This window comes from Leptinotarsa decemlineata, unplaced genomic scaffold (genome assembly GCF_025532065.1).
Source record: "Leptinotarsa decemlineata unplaced genomic scaffold, Ldec_3_MD MMD2_tig00026307_RagTag_RagTag, whole genome shotgun sequence".
Classification (NCBI taxonomy): Eukaryota; Metazoa; Arthropoda; class Insecta; order Coleoptera; family Chrysomelidae; genus Leptinotarsa; species Leptinotarsa decemlineata.
Genome location: NW_027412681.1, coordinates 12,513,794 through 12,535,782, shown reverse-complemented (window position 1 = coordinate 12,535,782; position 21,989 = coordinate 12,513,794). Strand labels below are relative to the sequence as shown.

Genomic DNA, 21,989 nt, shown 5'->3' with positions numbered 1-21,989 from the left:
CCTTTAAACTATCTTTGTTATATTGGATGTTCTTATTAATTAACCATTCTTGAATTGCTACTTTTTTCCATGATTGTTTCGGTAATGGTTCTAAATGTCGACTATGGTATGGGGCATTGTCCATTCAAGTTTCCTAAAAGTTTCTTTACCCATTTTTGGGACCAATTCATGATCGCTAAGTGCCTCCAGAACTGTTTGTAGTGTGGGCAGCTCATTTCTGAAAAAAAAAACTGTGAATAGTTCTGCGTATACTGGTTTTGGCTTCTTCATCAACTGTGATTTTTTTTCGTCCGCTACTAGTTTTTGGCGTTTGTACGTCCCCATGAATTTCTGCTTCTCTTAGTATTTTGTAAATCGATGATTTTGGTACACCGGTATAATCAGAGCACATATCAACTAATTTATCTTTTGTAATTGTGGAACTTAATGATGTAGAAAGGCCCGGTTGGTTATTCGGAGGTACACACGTAGAATTACAGCACATATGCACAAAGTCATCTTTTGGTGGCTGATGATCTCTTTCAAGACAGTGAAATACTCGCAGTACAATTTGTTTTTCTCTTACTGACCGAGACTCCGACCGTTTTACCTTTTTCTACGTGGAAGGCCCGACCATGTCTCCCATTTTTTGAGTAGTTTGAGAACGGTGTAGAAATATAATTATGTAACGCTTAAACACTTATCAGCACTATTATTTTCACCAATTGTTATCACAACACGTCGATTGCTGACTAACTTAACTGTAAAACGTACAATTCACGCTGTATAATTCACAAACCAATGATACGCTCATGGCTGCAAGTACATTAGTGAGGACTGCAACGATGAGATGGAAGTTACGGTAAAGTGACAAAGACAGAAATATCGTTGCGTACAGCGTTGCCACTAGTTGTAATAAATATCTAACACTATACAGAAAATAATGAATTTTAACTGATCAGTAATCGGGAAATGTATAAGTATTACTCATTACAAGCTCTACTGATTTTTGTCATAAATAATACCTTTTAATCGTACTAGTATTGTGTATTATCTATAATTTGCCACAACTTGCAACTCTACTGCTTACTATATTTTGATTCTGCTATAAACTGGTAACATAAAATTTAGATATGTAAAAGCGCTTTACTCTCAATCATTATTGGTTTTACTATAGGTTGGAGCCCAGCTCCCTTACCCTTTTGGCTGATGCCTCAAAACATACAAATGAATAATATTGTCATCAAACTTGTACCGCAAAAAAAATTTTATTTGAATAATTTTTCCTTGTCTCTTTAAACCAAAACCAATTTTGCATCGAACAAAGATTTAATTCAAAATTTATTTCATCTTGCAACTTCAAACAACTGATAACTTCATATTTTGATGTTTTAAAAGTGACGTTTTTGCATTTTATAATTATCTGCCTATTTATACATATATTCAGTTCAGCAGTAAAACGCTAAGAGATGATTTTACTCAGTAGAAGGTAAATGTGTGAATCATGTAATAAGGCCAAACACCCTCAAGTTCTATTTTTACCTAAAGTCTAAAACTATTGCCACACACTATTGATTCAATTTACATTAGAATCATTTTTTTAAATCAAAATTGTATGCGCATAAAAGACCGACAGCCAGCTGTCCATTTGGGAGAACTGGGAGTAGCTAGCTTTGATTTGTTGGGTGGTTTCTTGGGAGCCACTCAGTTTTGTTCTCATGGAAACCAAGAAAAATTGTAATAGAAATTTTAAGGAAATGGATAAGACAAGAAATGGACAAGGAATGGACACAACTCTCAATAAACATCACTGTTCCATAGTAAAATAAATGTTTAGATTCATGTACTCCGAGGAAATGGATAAGTTGGCAAAAAAATATCTGCGTTATCACCAATACGTATTTCGATATCGATAAGAATACTAAGATTATATTTTTCAATAGGATCTCATTACAATAAATATGTCATCAACGGCTGAGTTTATTTTATATCGGTTTCGGTATTCAATTGAATGAAACGATGAGGAATATATGAGTTGATATATCAGCGATGAATTACAAAATAATTTGATTATTAAAAGTATTGTTAATATTGTCAAATATAGAAAATAATCATGAAATAATTCAGATTCATTTAATACATGAATTGAAAGATATTCCAACCTCACTTCAATATTTTAACACAAGAACACTCAGTATTCAGAATTTCATCTTTTAATATTTCAAGTTCATAGACATCGAAATTGATCCGATCACAGGATATAGAATATATACAATCTCCAAATACGCAAACTTTGCACAGATTGCATACTGAGCATTTCACCCCAGTACAGTGACCGGATCAAAGTCGCAATGTCAGCGTATATAATTCTTTATAAATATTGAGGGAGGTCAAGATCATTAACAGACAGTATTCATTTGAGTATCGATTGATCATCAGCAATGCAGCACATCTCCTTCTCTTCGATCCTGCTGGGTGGCAGTATAATGTAAGTTTTTGGTATTTTAATGTATTTTTCTTATTAGCATTTGAGTGTGAGTTTATTTAAAGTATTTTCCCGTTTTCTTTTACAATAAATATTCAATTAAGTTTCAAATGAGTTCTTTCATTATTTTTGGATGAATGAATGAATGGGTGAAACAGCAAATAAAAATCCTCTCGTTAATAGCCAAGCGAGTACCGAGTTGCGACACGTGGTGGAGGCGCCTCTCTCGTTCTCGGGGACTTCATTCTTCATAATGGGCCTGTGAAACTAATTTTCTAATACAAAAAGTTGAATTGTTCAAGTTTTAATAATATGTTGTGGTAATTAGCTGAAAAGTGTATTTTTATTGTGTTTTACAATAATGAGAGAATTTAATAGCTGTTTCATCCAGTGAAATTAGTTTTTTCTTCTTTTTAATATATTTCAAATAAATGTTTTTTTTTTGGTTGTTTAATGATTAGTTTTGAATGTGTTATAAGTTGATTTTTGTGCTTCAATTATTTTTTAAATCCATATACAACAGGTCATTGGTTTATCCTTAACCTATTATTTCATTCAATTTTCCATGTTTCCCTTCTCCTCAAATTATGAGTGATACACTTTCTAATAACTGTTCATCAGCTTAGAAAGAAAAGTATTACTGAAGTTGAGCAATCGTAAAGAATATCTGTTCATTCAGCTTCTTATGATTGCCAATAGAATAATTTGACAAATTTTTTCATATCTTGTCTGTAAATTTCGAAAGTATGAGCGGTACATTTTCCAATATGTTTCATCAGCTTGGAACTGTACCTTTGAGATTGGCTAAACGTATGGAATATCTGTTTATCCAGCTCCTTACGATTACCCATCACATGATTTCGAAATTTTGCATTCGTATCTGACTTTTTGGAATATAAATGATACACCTACCAATATCTGTTACATCAGCTTGGAAATGTGTACCGTAGTATCAATTAGTTGGATTCATAAGATATTCCTTGTTCCCAATCATCCTTTAACATTTTATTGGTAATTACTCGAAAAAAATTATAGTAGTCGTCAACGTCAGTTCATTAAGTGATTAATATATTCAATATAATCAATAACAATATTGATACAAGAAATATGTCCAGTTTTGAGTTTTATTCGCTTTTTGAAAGTTGTTTTTCCCGTAGTCGATTCATCGTCCATATCGATAAGGTTTATTTTGTAACACACGTATTTTTTCTGATTTTGCTACTCTTTTATAATCATTAGAGTGAGTTGTCATATGCTATTGACGTTTATATTTTTCATTTTTATATTTCATCTGCTGTTTTCATTGTAACAATTTTCAATTTAGTATGAGTAATATTTAGTTGATAAAACGGCGTGAACAAATAGACATAATATCCATCTCAGCGAACATACATGTGCTCCAAATGAAATTCTGATCGAATATGATCTATTACATCCACCTTCATGAAAAACGTCCCTGGCTACTATTTTTGCTAACATAACACAAACTAATTGTTCGTCACATAAGCTGTTGCCTGATTATTTTATAAAAAACCGAAAACTTTGATACCGATATGGGTAACGGAAAAACAAAGTGAAGTATAAAAATACAAAACTTCTTACTCTATGTTGATATAAGGAACGCCAGCATTAAAAAATCATCATTTTTGAAATATAGTATAAATATGAACCCTTGTCGATTGGTTTATGATGTTGTTTTTGATACAGCGCAACGTAAAATATTTAAAAAATCCCTCAGATTTACTATTTTCAGTAAATTCTGGGAATAGTTTTATTTTAATATAACCGCCAAATATTCAAACTTTTTCCTTTGAGTTTGAAGAGTAATAATTCATTCCCTATAAATAATTATTGCGAAACTAATATCAAGAGGTAATAAGAGATGATAGTCTTCAAAAATTTTATTAAAACATGTTTTACATGGCAGTGTTACACTTCATACATACTTACATCTCTTTCACAAAAAGTTTTGTTCTCAAATACTATTGTTCACTATTCGTTGCATAATCTTAAGCCCTCCCCTATAACAAAATTAAATTTGTTAAATTATGCTCGGTAAAGCATGTCCAGAGTACATATAATATTAAACAAAAATTAATTTATCTAGTTAGGTATACGGAAAAATTCCAGAACTGAATTGTTTCATGAATGAGTATTCTGACTCGAATCAAAATATTCAATTTTAAACATATAAGAATCCAGAATAGGGTATAAACATTAGAGAATAGTAATTGAATGAAACTCAGATATTAATATTAATATTTTTTCAGTTGCAATTAGTTTTTTAAAATACAATTTTACATACAATTAATCAAGGAAAAATAAGCAGTAATTACATAAGAAAAGAAACATAATAATAATGAATGCATTATTGACACACCCCTGGCCAGAAGAAGTACAAACAATTCAGTGTCACCACATAGTTTTATTTTTTTATTTTGTATGGAAAGTAATAGGAAATAGCATCTCAGACTGATGATCTACAAATAGTTAAGTTTGTAATATTATGAGAAATAAAAGAAGCATATAGATATATTGAAAAGGTGAGAATTGATGATTATGTATTGAAGAAGAATCATTTATATAGGTAGACTATACACACGAGATGAAAAGGCAGACTGTGGAGGACGCTCCCAAAACTGCATGAAATTTTTCATTTTCAAAGGTGTGTAAAATATGTTAGATGTTCATGAGAAATAATGATGATTATAATATGAATTTTATATGAGGCATGAAATGAAATGCGCATACATGAGGTCTTCGGAGGAAAGACAATAGGTACGATGTTGTAGAAAGTACGACACAGAAAGTTGTCTTAAGAAAAGACAAATATGATGTTTCAAGATGTAGAAAGTTACAACGTCATAGTGATTATGAAGAAATGTGAAAGATAATAAAGAGAATAATAATAATATATGCAAAATCTGAGAGATGCAATTTACATGTGGTTTCTGATATATATATTTATCGATATAATTGAATATTCGTCGTTGGTACTAGCCAGGAAAGTAGTTGTTTTCGATAAATATTTCCAATAGCTGTTTATTTTCATTGAAAGGAAAAAAACTGCTATTGTTATTTTCAATTTCCTATTATTCAGTGAAATGTATATCACATGAGGTGACAATTGAATAGGCAGGTGACAAATACTGTAAGGAATCAGTAAAAAATTGTACAAAAAGATCTTATATTAAATTGGGTGTGTCATAAAGAACCAATGAATTTTGAGAGTATGCTCAAGCATAAATCAAAAAGTATGCTTCAAAGTTGAAAAAGAAAGTTTGTAAGGTATCTGCTATTTATCGTCAAATTAACTTAAATGTATATTATATGTACTCTAACCAATTAGAATAAACTGTAAAATGATTGTTAACTATGGAATGCAGTGATTTTTGTTGATTGGTTTCATTATCGAATTTATTAGTAACATAACCTAGCTATAAGAATAAAAATATATCATGAAAGAACTTACTGCCGAATTTCTCTCTTGTTTCATGCAATCGAGGCAACACCACACCCCAAGGCACTTCGAGGCAGTCACTACTTCATCACCCCTGTTACGGTTTTCCACTTCAGGACATTCAGCAGATCATACCACAGACAGCACGATGACCTAGGGAAACATGAGATTGAATCATTGTGGCTCAAATGAATGGACTATAGGAATATCGCAGTCACTAGTGCCATATTCAACCAGAAACAATTACTTACGTTGTTGCGTTACCAGTTGTTCCGAGTAGCTGATAAACATTTCCTATGTGGGCAGACATCATCCATAGACATAATAATATGTGAATAGAATTGTAATACTCAAAACAATCCAGAATCACCGTCATATCGTTGAGTATGCGCATGCGTCTACGAAAAAGGGACACAAAATGGCCGTCTTTGTCGCTTCTCTGTGGTAGGTAATCTCGGCTTTTATTTTTAATTCGAATGATACCATCACTAAAAATATCTGCGTAAACGCAAGCGAGACAAAAGTTGAAATACCTATTGGTGTGACACCCAAGTCAACTTGCCAAGTTTTTATGCCAGTGTTGGTGTTTTGATCAATCAACCGACAACTTGGGTGTCATACTAATAGGTGGTTCCACTTATGTCTCGCTTGAACATGGTATTTCGAATAAGCCCTGTGCTTCTTTGGGTATCGTGTCCTTGGGTATTTTTAACATAGTGGAGATTGGTTGTTGGCTGTGAATACTGTCTTTAGGTTATGTTTCTTCAGAATTCGGCTCACTTTGTCAGTGACTCCATGAATGTAGGGGAGAAAAGCTTTTGTCTGGTTGGTCTGTTCTTCCGGTAACTCTTGTACAATGTATTTCTTCAGCAAGTGTAAAATCTTAGTTTGAATAAACTTGAGAAGAAACTAAAGCAATATCTCCTGAAATACTGTTTCTATTCACCTGTAGAATTTGAACATGCCATTTTCAAAGAATTATCTTGTTTTCAATGAAATACTGGGTATTTAATATACTATACACTCGATTAAGCATATTGTGTTTTGTTTCTTTTACCACTTTGTTCATCTCTCTTGTTTCTATACTTATTCTTAAACTGTCTGTGTTGTCATTTATATAAATTTTTATACGACCTGCTACAAATATGATGACTTTATTCAATGTAGTGGAAAAATTGTATTTGACAAGTTCAATCAAAACGTACTCAGGTATGTATGGAATACTAGGATGAGGCATGATAGCAAAATCTACGTTGAAATAATTGGAAGTTACTCAAAATTTAAATAAAATTCACAAATCAAATATAAGTATTCAACGTAACCAACACATACCACAAGGCAGTCAATCAGTTTTCGAAGAATCCACATCAGGAATGGACATCTCTTTTGAATCTTCTGAATTGTTACACCTCATATCCTTTCGATATGAATTAGAAACTTTCAAAATTTCTGCTAAATTTTCAAGAGGAAAGTTTCTTGAAGATCCAATTGCTGATTGACATGTTGGACAGGTGCTAAGTTTTGACTTGCAACTGTTGCAAATTGGATGTCCAGCTTGACAAGTGAATATTGGAGAAGTCATATATTCTATGCACACTGGACATTCGAAGTTTTTCCATACATCATTATTCTGTATGGCTAATTGTGTGCTATTCATAACATCCGTGGAAACGGCAACATCTCTGACTTCTTTTCCATCAATTTTTCCACCAACGAAAATATTGATAGTATATGTGAGTTCAGAGTAATAACCAAATATATTTTCAAGTACTACAGAATTAACGGAAGTATATTGTAACTTTTCATTTTCATTGCCATACAATGTCGAATACAGATGATATTTTCTTTGGCATTTTTCTGCAATGCATTCGATACAATTTATCAATTCATCATAACCTTCATTTATTTTCTGATGCTCATATAACAATGATGGAGAAAGGGGCCCATTCAATTTCAAATCATAAGTGGAGCATATATTTGGTTTCATGGAAGTAATAGAAAGTTTTTGTTTACCCAAAAAGATCAAAAACGGTATTCCCTGTTCTACCAAAACTATCACCTTTCTTTTACCTTTAGTCTGAGTGATAGTAAGTGTCCCTTCACGATAAAGCAGAATGTGTTCAGCTTTTATGTGTGAAACTAGATTTTCACTTTCAATTTGTTTCCTACAGTTATTGTTATAATAAATAGGGCAAGTCATAGTCCTGTAAGCACACATTTTTTCATGCCCCTCTACCTCTCCCCATGAAATTAACTCAGTACATTTTTTATAGATACATGGAAACTTTAAAAACTTCCCAATGTTCTCGTATAGTAAACACCTATTATTTACTTCACATTTAATATCCTTGCATCTGCCACAACGGTATTTTCTTCCATCTTCAGACACATAAATAGGAGGTACAGTTACATATTTATTGCAGAGAACACATGTGATTTTCAACATTTCATCAACTACATCTTTCAGGCTATCCATCATGTTTGTCAAACCTGAAAATATTCACTATGTTGAAAAAAGATAATCTTTTGATATAATATTTATATACTGTTAATTCTGGAATTTCTTCTTTCATAAAAATGAACAGCTTTCAATAAAAATAACATACATAACATACATAAGCTGGCTCATACATATCGAATGTACTTTCAAAACAAATTAAACATCAAAATAGGTGATGGTCTAACTAACACTTTTGAAGAATGTGAATTTGAGTTCAATTATTAAAAGAAAAATATATGAAGCATAATGAAAATGTGAGTGTATGAGTATCATAGTTTTATAAACAATTAATTTTGTCCAGTAAAAATGTTTCTACTGATTCCAAATAAATTATTTATTTTTATTTTTTATTTTTTTATTTATGCATGTTTGAAAATGGTAAATATTCATCAATAATCATACCCAGATATTTCTTTTCTAAATTAATATTCTAGATTCTATATTATTATATTTTGAGTCATTATATTGTACCTATCTATAAATAATATCTGTTTTCCCATTTATCCTATTCATTAAAGTTGTTATGCCTTCACCAACAAAATAAATAGGGATGTCATACAATTCTTAATGTTCTTAACTATATTGTTTACAAATATACGAACAGATTGGAAACTAAAATATTATTCTTCTTTTTATTTTATTTATTGTGCTGTTTTTATTTATATGTTTCAATGTACATGATTTTAAATTTTAAATTTTAATTGTGACATTTAAATTTTTAACCTAGATTAAGACTAATATTGTAACTGCATTAGCTTGTGCTAAATGAACGATACATATTATTCGATGTTTTTTATACTTTTTATTCTTACAATAAAGATATCAATAAAGTTTTCGTGTTCCTGAATTAATGAGTATTGACGATTGCATTCATATTTCATTGTACTACTTTTACCCACAAGTTTCAAGTTTAGACAAAATTCTCTATCCAAAGAAAAACAAATGAAAAATAAGTTTTTCACTGTTTGTATGTAAATGGAAGACATTTTTTTTTAGTAACTATAATAGTTTAAGCGACTCTGATGAAACAATTACATTAATAGCCAATATTTCCAAAACAACTGGAAATATCAAATATCAATTATTCATAAAATACTGAAAAAAATGAAAAAGTCCATAAATTTATTTCCTTAATATTTGCATCTAATCTGAATATCATCGTTCCGCAGGGCTTCAATCAATTTTAAGGCAAAAAAGAACTTCTGGTGGACAAAAGCTAAATAAATTGATGGATGTAGCTGTTACTACGTGGTAGGAAATCATATTGAAGAAAAGAGAATTGAAACTTTCTGTTTTTTATCACTTTTATTTGTTAAAAATTTTCTATTTTACTAATCTAGTGTACTAGCTGTTGCCAACAATTTTGTGTTTGTGGTCGAAATTTACAAAAATGGTATGCTGAACATGAAAAGTCCTCCAAACTAGAAAAAAATGATTCGACGTTTTCAAACCATTCTTTGGCATGCAACCACAAGTTCCCGAATCTAAACGATACAGAAATTTTGCACTGTGCAAGGAAGAGTTACAAACTCAATTATTTAGAATCCTTGGAAACTCACAAGCATAAACATTGCGGGTGCAACCTGTTAAATGATCAAATCGATTTAGTTTGCTCACCGGTTTTTCAAATTAGCACATCCACATTGTAAATTGTAAATTCAGGTACTCCATCAAGTCAAATACTTCTATTATTACCTACAGGGGTGCTATATAAGGATTAATGTAATAAACCATTATTAGTTTAATGTTTAAGTTTGAAAATGTCCTTATAGGACGAAACTGCAGTAACGTTAGTTACAAATAAAAGTGGTAAAAAACATAGAAAGTTTCAATTCTCTTTTCTTCAAAAGCTAAATAGTTTAATATCCAGTATCTGTCGATTCATTTTATTATTTTCTCACCTTCTCAAAATGATTCATACATAGAATCATTTTGTTTTTTAATAAAGAACGCTTTTTATGTTAGTCATTTTCTATTTTACTAATCTAGTGTACTAGCTGTTGCCAACAATTTTGTTCACAAGAACAGTTTCTGGGTACTCTAAGACGTTCATTCACCCTTCAAAGCTTGATACCAAACAGTTGTTGGACTACAGTAGGGATGAACTACGATGTCTAACAGGCCTTCTCACAGATCACTGTCATTTGAATCATCATATGCAGAGACCCGGACTGTCGGAAGACCGTGTGTCTCCTCTGTTTGGAAAATGATGAAACAGCAGAGCACACACTTTGTGCTTGCCCCGCTGGGGACCGAATCAGGTTTAAAATTTGGCAGAGCCGTACTCTTAACCATCTGACCTGAAAAAATACTCACCATACAATCTAATCGGCTTCGTTAAGAAGCTGTGTTTATTTAGTTGAGTGTAAATAACCCTTGCGGGTTGCAGTGGAGGGTCGAATAGACCCACTCACTTTGTACCTAACCTAACCTAACTCCCACATTTTCTAACAGCAAAATGATCCCGTGTACTTGCCTATTGTTGCTCTGTGTTATTACTAACAATTTATATTCATCACAATTCACATTATCAGTGATGATTCAAGTTCAATAGTTGAAAACATAAAAATTCAAGTCATAGTGTAGTATAAAACCAGCAGTACTCTCAAGTATAAGATATATAAGAAATATTTTAGGAATTATTTTGACTTCTTATTTCTGCATTTTAATGTAAGAGTAGGATTTCTCCCAAACAGAAAAATACATTTTTGAAAACCTAGATAACTACTTCCTAAATGCATATTGGGTTACAGAAAAGTACATTTTTCTTATCGCCAATAATCTTTTTGATTTTGAAATTATTATAATCACTTACCAAATCATATTGCAAAAAATATTTCAGTAATAATAGTAAATTGACGAAAGAAACGATCTATTGAAGATCGAAATTTCCTAATCGATGAATATTTACTAATTTAAACAAATTCTTTACTATATTCTCTTAATAAGAAAAATCAATAAAGTTTAAAAATAACAGTGTGTATACATTTTCAATGTATTTTCATAATATATTCTGACTTACCAGTAGTATTTTATGGATGAGATTTTTGGGTAAATGAATATTACCAATCTGGAAAAAGTAAAAAAAAACAATATTTAGAAAAATCAATACCTAAAAATCAATTCTTATGCTTTCAAATATCAGAAAGCACTATAGAAAAAATATATCTACAAAATATCTTGTATGGGTGAAGAATCATCCAACAACTAATTGCTTCTCAACTTCCCAAACATTACTTTAATTCTTTCATCAAGTAAGTATACAAAAAAATCTTAGAAGATTTGGTGTTATTTAACAATCTCAACAGATAATCCAGACAGAACACGTATCGAGCGATAGAATAAAAGTTTATTTAACCACATTACACTTTACATGTTTGTAGCAAGTCGTGACAAATTTGTTACATATGCTTATGCACAGCCAAAGTAATTTCAGATCGAATGAGTATAACATATAATTTAAGATAAAAAGTAGAGCAACATAAAGATTAACATTAAAAACATGAAAGAACAACATACTATAGCATATTTACGGTAGTCAGATTAGTATATTACTTGTATGTTGAGACTTAGGAGCGATTTTTAAAATACCCCAGGTAATCAGAGACAGAGTAAAAGCAGCCCTCCAATAGTAGTTGTTAAACGGATTGTTTGAATTTATTCATACTAAGATCTTTCAGCTTGACTGGTAAACAGTTATATAAGTTGTAATCCAAAGAATTTTTTTGAGATTTAGCTAGGCGATTTCGATTTGTACAGATTTGTACAGCGTTTTTCGTACGGTACTGATGAATATTAGAACGTTTAGGTAAGGTACTCGCAATTCTGTGGATTTCTAGCAAAACATGAAAAATGAATAACGTTGGTACAGGCATGATACCTAGTTTTTTGAAAATTGGCTGACACGGTTCCCGAAAACCTACATCTCCCAATATTCGAATGGCTCGTTTTTGTAACCTAAAGATATTGAGAGAACCAGGTGAGTTTCCCCAAAGAACAATCCCATAACCAATGCGAGAATGAAAAAGCGAATAATAAGTAATTTTTAATATATAGAAGCTGGTAATATTTTGAAGTTGTCGTAGAACATAAATAGTGCTGGATAACTTGCTCCTAAGCTGATTTGTATGTTGATGCCAAGATAAGGTATTGTCAAGTGTTATGCCAAGCAATTTCACGGTATCATTTGAGGGGCCTACAGTGGAGAATTAAAGACGTTGTGTCTTATTGGTATTTAATTTCAAATTATTTATTATAAACCAAGTATTAGCTTTATTTTCAATGTCTTCCGATATTTCTGTTAGTTTGTTGATACTATTTCCACTGTAGATTAAGGTGGTATCATCAGCATAGAGAATTGTTTTTTTGGCGCCATACTTATCATATAATTATGATAAGTAATGCAAAATACTATGAAGAGTTAATATTCACTCCAGATGAAATTTGATGTCTCTTTTGGAAATCACCAATAGAGTTTAGAAAAATTAGAAGTTTCTGAGGAAGTTGTAGTTAAGAAAATCACCGAAGAACTTTTAACAACTATTTTGTATGATAGTCAATTAATGAAATGAATATAATATGTGTCAAAATTTTATTAACTGCATGAAAATGTGTAAAAGTTACATCACTTCATAGGTTAACTTATCCCTAAGTTACAGGTATCTGAGATCAGTAAGTGCCCACTTAGCCTTGAGCATATTAGATACATACTATAATGTCAAGTAAGCAATCAAACCTCAAGAAACTTGACAGCACCACTAGAAATAGTTGACATTATAACAACTATATGTATATCCAATCGAATGAAAAGTACCTATTAGTTTCGAACATGGATTCTCCAGAAGCATTTGATACTTATGATCACAGTTCAATTAGATTTTGCTAGATTTTTTTGACTTTGTTAAGTAAATAAATAATGTGGTAAACTTTCATAGACATGAAGAAAAAAATACAATTCAAACTCCTTACGAAGACACACAGAAGTTCAATTCACATACAAACTGAAAGAAAAAAACTCTTTCGTAGATCAAATCATTAGGTGTAGTTTGTGAAAATACTATGGATCTTCATCAAGTAACGGCAGATTCAATCAGAAAAAAAAATTAATTATATGAAAATCACTTTTTGCCATTCAGTTTGTATTACAAACATTCGTTATGAATTTAAAACAGCTACCATTCATAGATACACTACATAATGTGATACATGAAAGATTATTGATATACAATGCCACTTGCATGAAATGAAACACTGGCATCCTCGACGATGTACTTTGAAGTGTCGGGACAAGACACTTGTCTTATCACCTCATGAGCACCGTTCTGAGCAACATTACAATTCGACCACTCTTTTCTTTTTTAACATTACGACTTTATCACTGAAATATTTTTTTTTTGAGAAAAAGCTTTTTGGCTGTCTAATTCTCCGTCATTGAATACAAAACGTAGGAACTTCTAAAGAAAGGAAAAGAAAAATAACTACAATAAAAACGATTTATGAAGATATGTAGTACATGCACAGAAGTTTTTTTAGATATCAATTAGAAGACAAAACCCTTTCGAAACAACTACTTTCATACGAACATTGGATTACATGAAAAAAAAAAATCGTTCGTTTCATGCCATTGTGTTGGTCTTAAATATTTTGTTTGGTACAGTGATGTGAAAAAATTTCTTTCTGAGCCCTGAAGAAGAATTTAATAAAATTAGAAACGTTGACAAGAAAACTATTGTTTTTCTAAGATAATTTCATCCTGTTACCCAAGAATCTTTTCTAGAATTAAATTATTTGGATCACTAGACTATTTATCAAATAAAATTCTTTCGAAACAACTAGTTTCATATGAACACTGAAATACATAGGTAGGTAGTATTTTTGGGTTCATTCTTTCATACCCTATACACAACTTTTCATTGAAACACTGATTAGTGAAACTATCATATCTGCCCTGTTGATTCTCAAATACATACTTTCGTTGAACCAATAGATATTGCATGTGTAGCTAATCGCTTCAATAAATACTTAAGTCAGATTGCCAAACATAAGGCTATTCGTCAGTTATTGATAAACTTATTTAATGAAAATGAGAGACTCAAATTTAAAATCAAATAGTATTTCAAAAAAATCTGATTAGAATTCTGAAACTGATCTCAGATTTTGAAAAACATATGTACTTGAAAAATACACATAGATCAACGAAATTCATTCAACTTCAAAATTTTCAACTATTGATAAACTGCTTTTTAATTTACCAGTGATATTGAATATAAACCCTGCAGAGAAAGCTCCAGAATATCTTGCAAACTCACCAAATGAACTTAATATGATCAATGGCAGGTACCTGTATAGCATAAAATACAGAGAGTTCGCATGAAAGCCCGAATGTATTTGTCATTTTACAACTGTTTCATATTTACCTTTCATTTCAAGTTTCCATTTAATTCATATATTCTTTCATTTCTTGACCTGGTTTTTGAGAGGATCATATTAATTCATAATCTGAATGAAAATAGAACAACTATTATAGTAGTGAAACGTCAACTTTAATCTAGTTTTAGACTTTTCCAAAAGCCTTTTAAAAGTAAGTCAATCATATACCATGTTACTTAAAAATAATATTGCCATAAGCATTCACAAACACAGTTAACTAACACGTATAAATCTTGAAAAATTACGATAAATTTCAGGCAAAGTAATTAATGGTCATCATTACGCACTGGTCAAAGACGAAATGGAATGGTTTAAATTTGACGATTGTCGTATCACTAAATATTCTGGCAATATCTTGAATTTATTGGAACATTTGGAGACACTATACATTTTGTTCTATGAAAGAGAGGACATTGGCAGATCAAGATCTTCAGATGATTTGGTGCTGCAGGTTTTTCCTGCAGCTGAAAAAGCCAATGCGGCACTGGAATCAATCAAGTCGCCCCTGAGTGCCAATTCATTTTTGTTGTTGTTTGATAATTTCATAATTTGTATTACTTTCTTCGTTTATATATTGATGCTAATTAGAAATGAAAGGGACGTGGAAGAAGTTCAGTTAAATTTCAGTAAATAGGCTGCAGGAAAAAAGCTGTTATTGAAGTCATCCAAATGAAGTCATAAAAGCCACGCGTTCAAAAAGTATAAAATGCAATATATTGAAAGCTCTGATGAAATGGAAACACCACACCAACGTGTGTGTAGGAATAATAAAAGTAAATGAAAATTAAGTGACGAATTTGAACAACTATTCTTGTAACTGAAAAGACTTTTTCTGCTGATATATGTAAACATACTTGTACAGAGTCCCTTTTAAACTCTCACATAATATGTAATAAAAATAATAATGAAAAATTTGCACCAAATATTTCATTTTCTTTTAAAAGACCAACATGAAGTTATTCATTCACCATTATTGAACTTGTTTTCATAAAATGTCAATTATTAACAAATTTACAAATCATCTGTTTTCCTAGAAGTAATATTGTATTAATTGTTCTTTTGAAATCCACCTGTTTTGCCAGAATTGATCATGTATCTAATAATATGCTAAAATTTTTCCTGGTTTATCCATAGATTACTTGTTTCAAAATATTTCCACATCAGGTTAATACAGTTTCTCATTTGCATGTTAGAAACCATTGTTGTTTTTCTTTGCAGTTCCGAAAAAGTCAAGATATTTCTTTTTCAATCTCTTTTTACAACAGTTGAACTTTTTTTTGATTTTCATTTGAAAATAGGTAGTTAGGATAAAGATCAGTGTCAAAGCAATATTTTATTTGTATTAGTCATGGAATCCCTTAAAATAGGAAATTTGAATTTGAGGTCGCTCCTACCATTACTTCAAGAAGTTCATCAACTGATATTAGAAGGAAAATTAAATATTTTCATGATATCTGAGACGTGGCTCCATCATGATATTCATAATGACTTATTTAATCTAAATTCATTATTCAGGCTAGATCGCAAAATTAGAGGTGGAGGCCATACTTTATTTTTATCAGTAAGGTACTAATCGGGGATTTACTCAACACAGGAAAGTCATACGAGCAGCTCTGGGTAAAATAACTATTGGAAAAAAACTTGGGCAATAGGAGTTATTTATAGGCATCCTCTCTAAGATACAAACAAATTTCTTGACGAGTTTGAAAATACATTGTTTTCAGTATATGCAAATGTGGATAAGATACTATGGCACTGGTGATTTTAACATTAATTACGAATGCTTGAGAGTCTCTTTATTTAAAATAAATAGTAGAAACCCCAACATGAATTTCAAATAATACAGCAACTCTTCTCGACTTAATAATAATTCAAGAAACGGATTCTGTTTTAGAAGTGATGTCGATAGACACAAATGATATTACGGACCATTTGCTTGTAGCTTGCAAGGTAACAGTAAGTGGACAAAACGTAGGTCCCAAGATGTTTACACATAGAAATTTCTAAAACTTCAATGCGAATCTGTTTGCAATTGATCTACTTAGCACACCCTTCTTTATGATATTTGATCAAGATTCAATAGAAGGAAAAGTTATTTTTTTCAATTAATTATTTGACAAATCTTTTCAATAGGCATGCACCTTATAAGAGTAAAAAACCCTAGAACCCCATGGTTGACTGAAACAATACAAGTAATGATTATTACAAGAGACAAAGCTTTGAACAAATATAAAAGGACAAAAGCTCCAGCACACTTACAGTTCTATAAAGACACGTGCAACTATGTTAATGGCGCAATAAAATGTGAAAAAAAGCTTACTTTAGTTATACGTTTCAAAATTTTAGTAGAAGTAGAAAAGAGAGCTGAAAATCACTAAAATACAACAAAATCATAAATATAATGTCTTCAGATACCCCTGAACATCTGAAGGATCCAGAAAAAATTCAAGATTTTTTGGTGAATACTATCCTGTTTTCTGAACCTTCAGATGCACTTTCAGATTTATATAAGGAAGTGCACGATATTGGTTCTTCTCGATTGTAGCAGAACATTCGATACCTTGAATCATAAACTCATATTAAATATATTACATTACGTGATAACACTGTCAAACTTATCGTCGATTATCTGGAAGGTGACACGTTTAGTTAGATTCTCAAGTGTCAAATAAACTGAAACTGATTGCAAGAGTACCACAAGGATCAGTTTTGGGTCCATTGCTCTTTACTATAGACTCATCACCTTGCTAAAGAAACTTGAAACCTGTAATGTGCATCTTTATGTGGAAGACACTCCAATAAGCTTGCGGAATAAAAGACTCTGATATTAGTCAGTTTATTGAACTGGCAACTCCACACTCTCTTTTCTTCAACACAGAAAAATCCAGAGTTATCATTTTCAGGTCAAAAATCAATAGGAGTAAAACCATCAATTCAGTCAAAATTCATATAAATGCAGTTACACTTGATGTTGTTGATGAAGCCAGGAACCCTGGCATGTTAAGTATTTGATTCTCATATGAGGTTTGAAAAACCTACCAACAAACTCATTCATTGAGCCTATGCCTCCCTCAAACTACTAATACCTATATGGCAATAGGCACTGCCTATTAATAGAATTGAAAAAAAAATTATGTGAGAGCTTAGTGCTAGCACAATTGAATTTTGCAAATACTTTTTATGGGCCAAATCTCATATGTCATTATAAACGAAAGATTCAGAAATTACAGAATTTTTGTTTCAGACTTATATATGGTATAAAATGAGAAACAGAATATCTTACAACCTCAAAGAAGTTGGATGGATAAATATGGAAATTAGTAAAAACTGTATGTTGCCTGTCTCTATCATAAGATTCTCTTATATAAAATCACTCGTATCTACACATAAAAGTGACTTTTCGAACCAATGTCCATAATATTAACATCAGGTTCAAAGGCTCTTCATCACATCCCATTTTCACAACCCATTTATTCAAAGGGTCTTTCAGTTACCAGATATAAAAAATATTCAATGCTATTCCTAAACTTAAAAAAAAATGCCAGTCTCAATTTAAAATCAATTTAATATTATATCTTTTTCAAAATCAATAACATGATGAACAATTATCATCATGGATGAAGAATGCATTATTTGCCATTTTTTGGAGAAGAGTGAAATACCTCTTACTGCATAAGATTCAATATAAAAATACGATGCAAAGCATCATCAAATACTTTACGAAGGTCACATACATAGCAATTGCTGTGTGTCCCACTTTTTAAAACCATCATTACTATTAATAAAATGAAATTTCTGCATATACTCAACATATATTAAATTTGTATTTTTCATCTTAACTCGATGTATTTTATAAAACTACTGACATGTTTGAAACTGTGTGTTTATGAAGACTAATTAATATTATTATTATTAACCACCCTTTTCAGAACATTCATTGTGCATGATGAATTACTGAAACTAAATTGGTTTGTATTGAACAAGTCATATTCATGAAAATACATATATCGCCTGTTCTTTAAAATGATTTCAAATATTTCATATATTCCATGCTTTAAATATGTTTGTTCAATGTATGCATTAAAAATAACAGTAAGGGCTTTCATGGCAAGACATTATCATTCTGCTATAGAGCCTATAAATGTTTAAATAAATAGTTCAAGTTCTTGAGTTCAGAGATTGCAATTTCAATTTCTTGCTTCAAGACTGGTACCATGAAAAATAATCCCAAAATTTCAAGTTCAGAAGCAGTGAAAATGGAGGTAGGAATGAATTTTATGAATGAATTTGAAATAAAATCATCACAATTCTATAAGGTTTTTTTGCTAGGAAAATTGTATACCAATCCACCCTGGTTTGGAACCTTAATATTTTAGGTTTCAAAATATGCTTTCAGCTCTTAAAGCCGCTTCATCGCTGAATGTTGGAGTAGGTTACTGCTGAATCCAGTGACAGCATAAATTTAAAGAAATTTGAAAAAATTGCTTTTTTTGTCCCATTCAATAGAGCATATTCTTTTTTGTTCTGAACACACCCATTATTGAAAATTTACCAAGAATATCTAATTTTAAAAAAATTTATAAGTATTGAACAGTCTATGTACCTCGCTGATAATGTAGCTTTCAATAGATGTAGGTGAAGGAATTTTGAAATTCTTTCCAGTAGTTTTTGAATTACAAATATACTACAACATTCAAAAAATCAAATGTTTTCTCTTTATATTATTATAGATTGTTGTAGTTGATTGAAATTTTTTTTTCATGTTCATCAAGGTGATCAATACACTCATGTGGTGGTTTAGGGGTATCAACTATTAACACAGATAATTATGTACCCCTTAGATTAAAAACCAATACTTCAGTCTAGACTAGTCTAGAGCAAAAAAATTTTGTCATATAATTGGACACGTTAAATTTTGGGTATAAATGCTGCAGCCTTTACATATTCCAAGGACCCATTAAAGGTATTAGAGAATAAATAAACAATGAAGAGGCACCTACCTCCTTATTAGAATATTTGAAAGTTCAATTTCACGGATAAAATGTTTTCTACTCATACTATCGAAACACAATAATTAGTGCTTTTACCATTACTCGTCTACGTTCAGAACAATTCGTCGGAATAAGTTAAGCAGCAACAAGTTTTTTAACAAAAATAAACAAGATCTGTGAACTACATGCTTGACACAATGGAATTTTTCTTCTTCTCTTCTTTAGCTTGGCCACAGTTAAATAAAGTTCGTCCACTTATAGATGTGTCACAGAAAATATGATGATCGGATCACAGAAGGCCGACGAAGTGCTTTAGAAAGCGCTGAAAACACCAATGATTAAACCATCGTATCTATCGATGAATTCAAGAACTATTCTTTTATTTCACTGAATTTCTTCATTCTGTTTATATTCTGTTTTTCCGCAAACCAACTGTCGCACCCCTACGAACGACACCCTCAGATGTCAAAACTTGAGCGAGCTAAGGATTAACAAGGTCTTACCTTTTATTGTGTGATTCCTAACACGGGTTGGAAGATAGATTAGGGCTTGAACCACCGACTACATTCAATTCGAGTGAGTGAAAAAAGCATCCACGTCGAACCGCCTGGCTGCCGACCGATGAATATTTTTTTTTCATTTATAAAATCGCAGCAGCCCCATTTTTGATTTGCGCATCGCGCAAATTAAAAATGGGGCTGCCGCCGTTGCCGCATCGTCTTTGAGAATGTCTGCCGCAGTAGCAGAAGAAACGTCAGGTATATAAACCTGCAGACCACGGCTGATGAACCCGGAAACATATAAAACTCCACTCAAAATAAGTAGAGATGAATAAAACTCAAGAGATTACTTAAAATGTGTGTTAATTTCTGAGGTCTCAATCTGCCAGGTCTCGTTGCTGGTTTCTGCAAGGCTCTCAATCTGCCTACTTTAAGCGTCGACTGTGGGACTGCACACTGCAGGCTCTATTCTGATATTTATGTCATTATGTCCCTGGAAGAGTAGAGCGACGAACCAGTGATGGGAGCAAAGATGGAGTTGGTAGTGGGAATGGAAGTATGATTTGAATAAGTGAGGTGTGCAATGTTGTGAGATGTACGGCGTGACAGTAATGATTTCCATGGAAGAGGTAATTTTTGTTAATTATCTCGTTTGTTGAGGCAGTTGGGAAGTTTTTCAGTTGCAATAACTTTAAGGATTATCGATAAAAAATCGGTGATTTTTTCGGTGGCAATGGTTTTGATGTTTTCAAGGCTTATTATGTGGTCTGTTTCACGATGGTGTTTGAATATGAATGAAGTTGGATCTGATTAATGAAGTTAATGTTCATAAACTCTTGCGGAAACTCTTTTGTAAGTTCTGGAGCAGGTGAAACATGGTATTTCGTTTAATTGGGTATCGTGCCCTTAGGTGTTCATAGAAAAGTAGAAATTTGATTGTTGGCTGTTCTGATATCGTGCCTCTTCAGAATTCAGCTCACTTTGTCGGCAACTCCATAAATATAAGGAAAAAAGCTTTTGGATGTTCTTTGATCTGCTTGGAATATGGGGTATGGGTTCATTGAAGTTTGATATGTCTTTGGATTTGAGATTGGGGATGATCGTTTTGGCGAAAGACAGATTTGAATTCGTCTAGTTTCTTGGATCTATTACAGCTACCACTGAGTCTGATAGACCTGTGTATCAGATAATTTATAACGGAATTCAATTGAACATGGTGATGAAGGGACTCACCCTTGAAGTAGTGGTTATAATGGGTTGGTTTTCGGTAAACAGTGTATGCGAAAGAATTATTGGAGTTTGTGATTATAACTTCTAGGAATGGAAGTGAATTGTTATTTTTGACTTTCATTTGGAATAGAAGATCGAAATGTAAGGAATTGATGTATGTGGTTTAGGAATGAATGAAGATTTTCAAATCCATGAGGTCATATAACAAAAACGTCATCTACGTATCTAAGCCAACACGTAGGTTTGAGGTCAGACATGTCAATGGCCCTGGTTTCAAAGTCTACCATGTAAGGGTTTGCAAGGACCGAAGAGAGTGGGGAATCCATTGGGGCGCCTTTTATCTTTTTGTAAATTTTCCTCTAAAAAGGAAATGGGTGCTTGGCATGTAGTAGCTGAAATGGTTGAGAGTGTCTTG

General features: G+C 31.7%; 1 protein-coding gene across 4 annotated transcripts; it reads right to left on the bottom strand.

Moving 5' to 3' along the window:
* Positions 1-4,352: 4,352 nt before the first annotated feature.
* On the bottom strand, positions 4,353-20,059 carry LOC111506939 (uncharacterized). 4 transcript variants are annotated; one of them, XM_074181008.1, is made up of 5 exons: positions 19,854-20,057; positions 11,447-11,494; positions 6,176-8,414; positions 5,937-6,077; positions 4,353-4,485 (listed from the first exon to the last, which is right to left on the bottom strand). In XM_074181008.1, the coding sequence occupies exon 3, from the start codon at positions 8,401-8,403 to the stop codon at positions 7,267-7,269; it is 1,137 nt and encodes a 378-aa protein (XP_074037109.1). In that variant the 5' UTR covers positions 8,404-8,414; positions 11,447-11,494; positions 19,854-20,057; the 3' UTR covers positions 4,353-4,485; positions 5,937-6,077; positions 6,176-7,266. The 4 variants fall into 4 exon arrangements, with proteins under 4 accessions (XP_074037109.1, XP_074037110.1, XP_074037108.1 ...); XM_074181009.1 differs by having other exon boundaries at positions 5,937-8,414; positions 19,941-20,059; XM_074181007.1 differs by having other exon boundaries at positions 5,937-8,414.
* Positions 20,060-21,989: the final 1,930 nt, after the last annotated feature.

What these genes read in the sequence shown, in the direction of transcription:
- LOC111506939 (XM_074181009.1), bottom strand. Translation starts at nt 8,403, where the DNA reads ATGATGGATAGCCTGAAAGATGTAGTTGATGAAATGTTGAAAATCACA.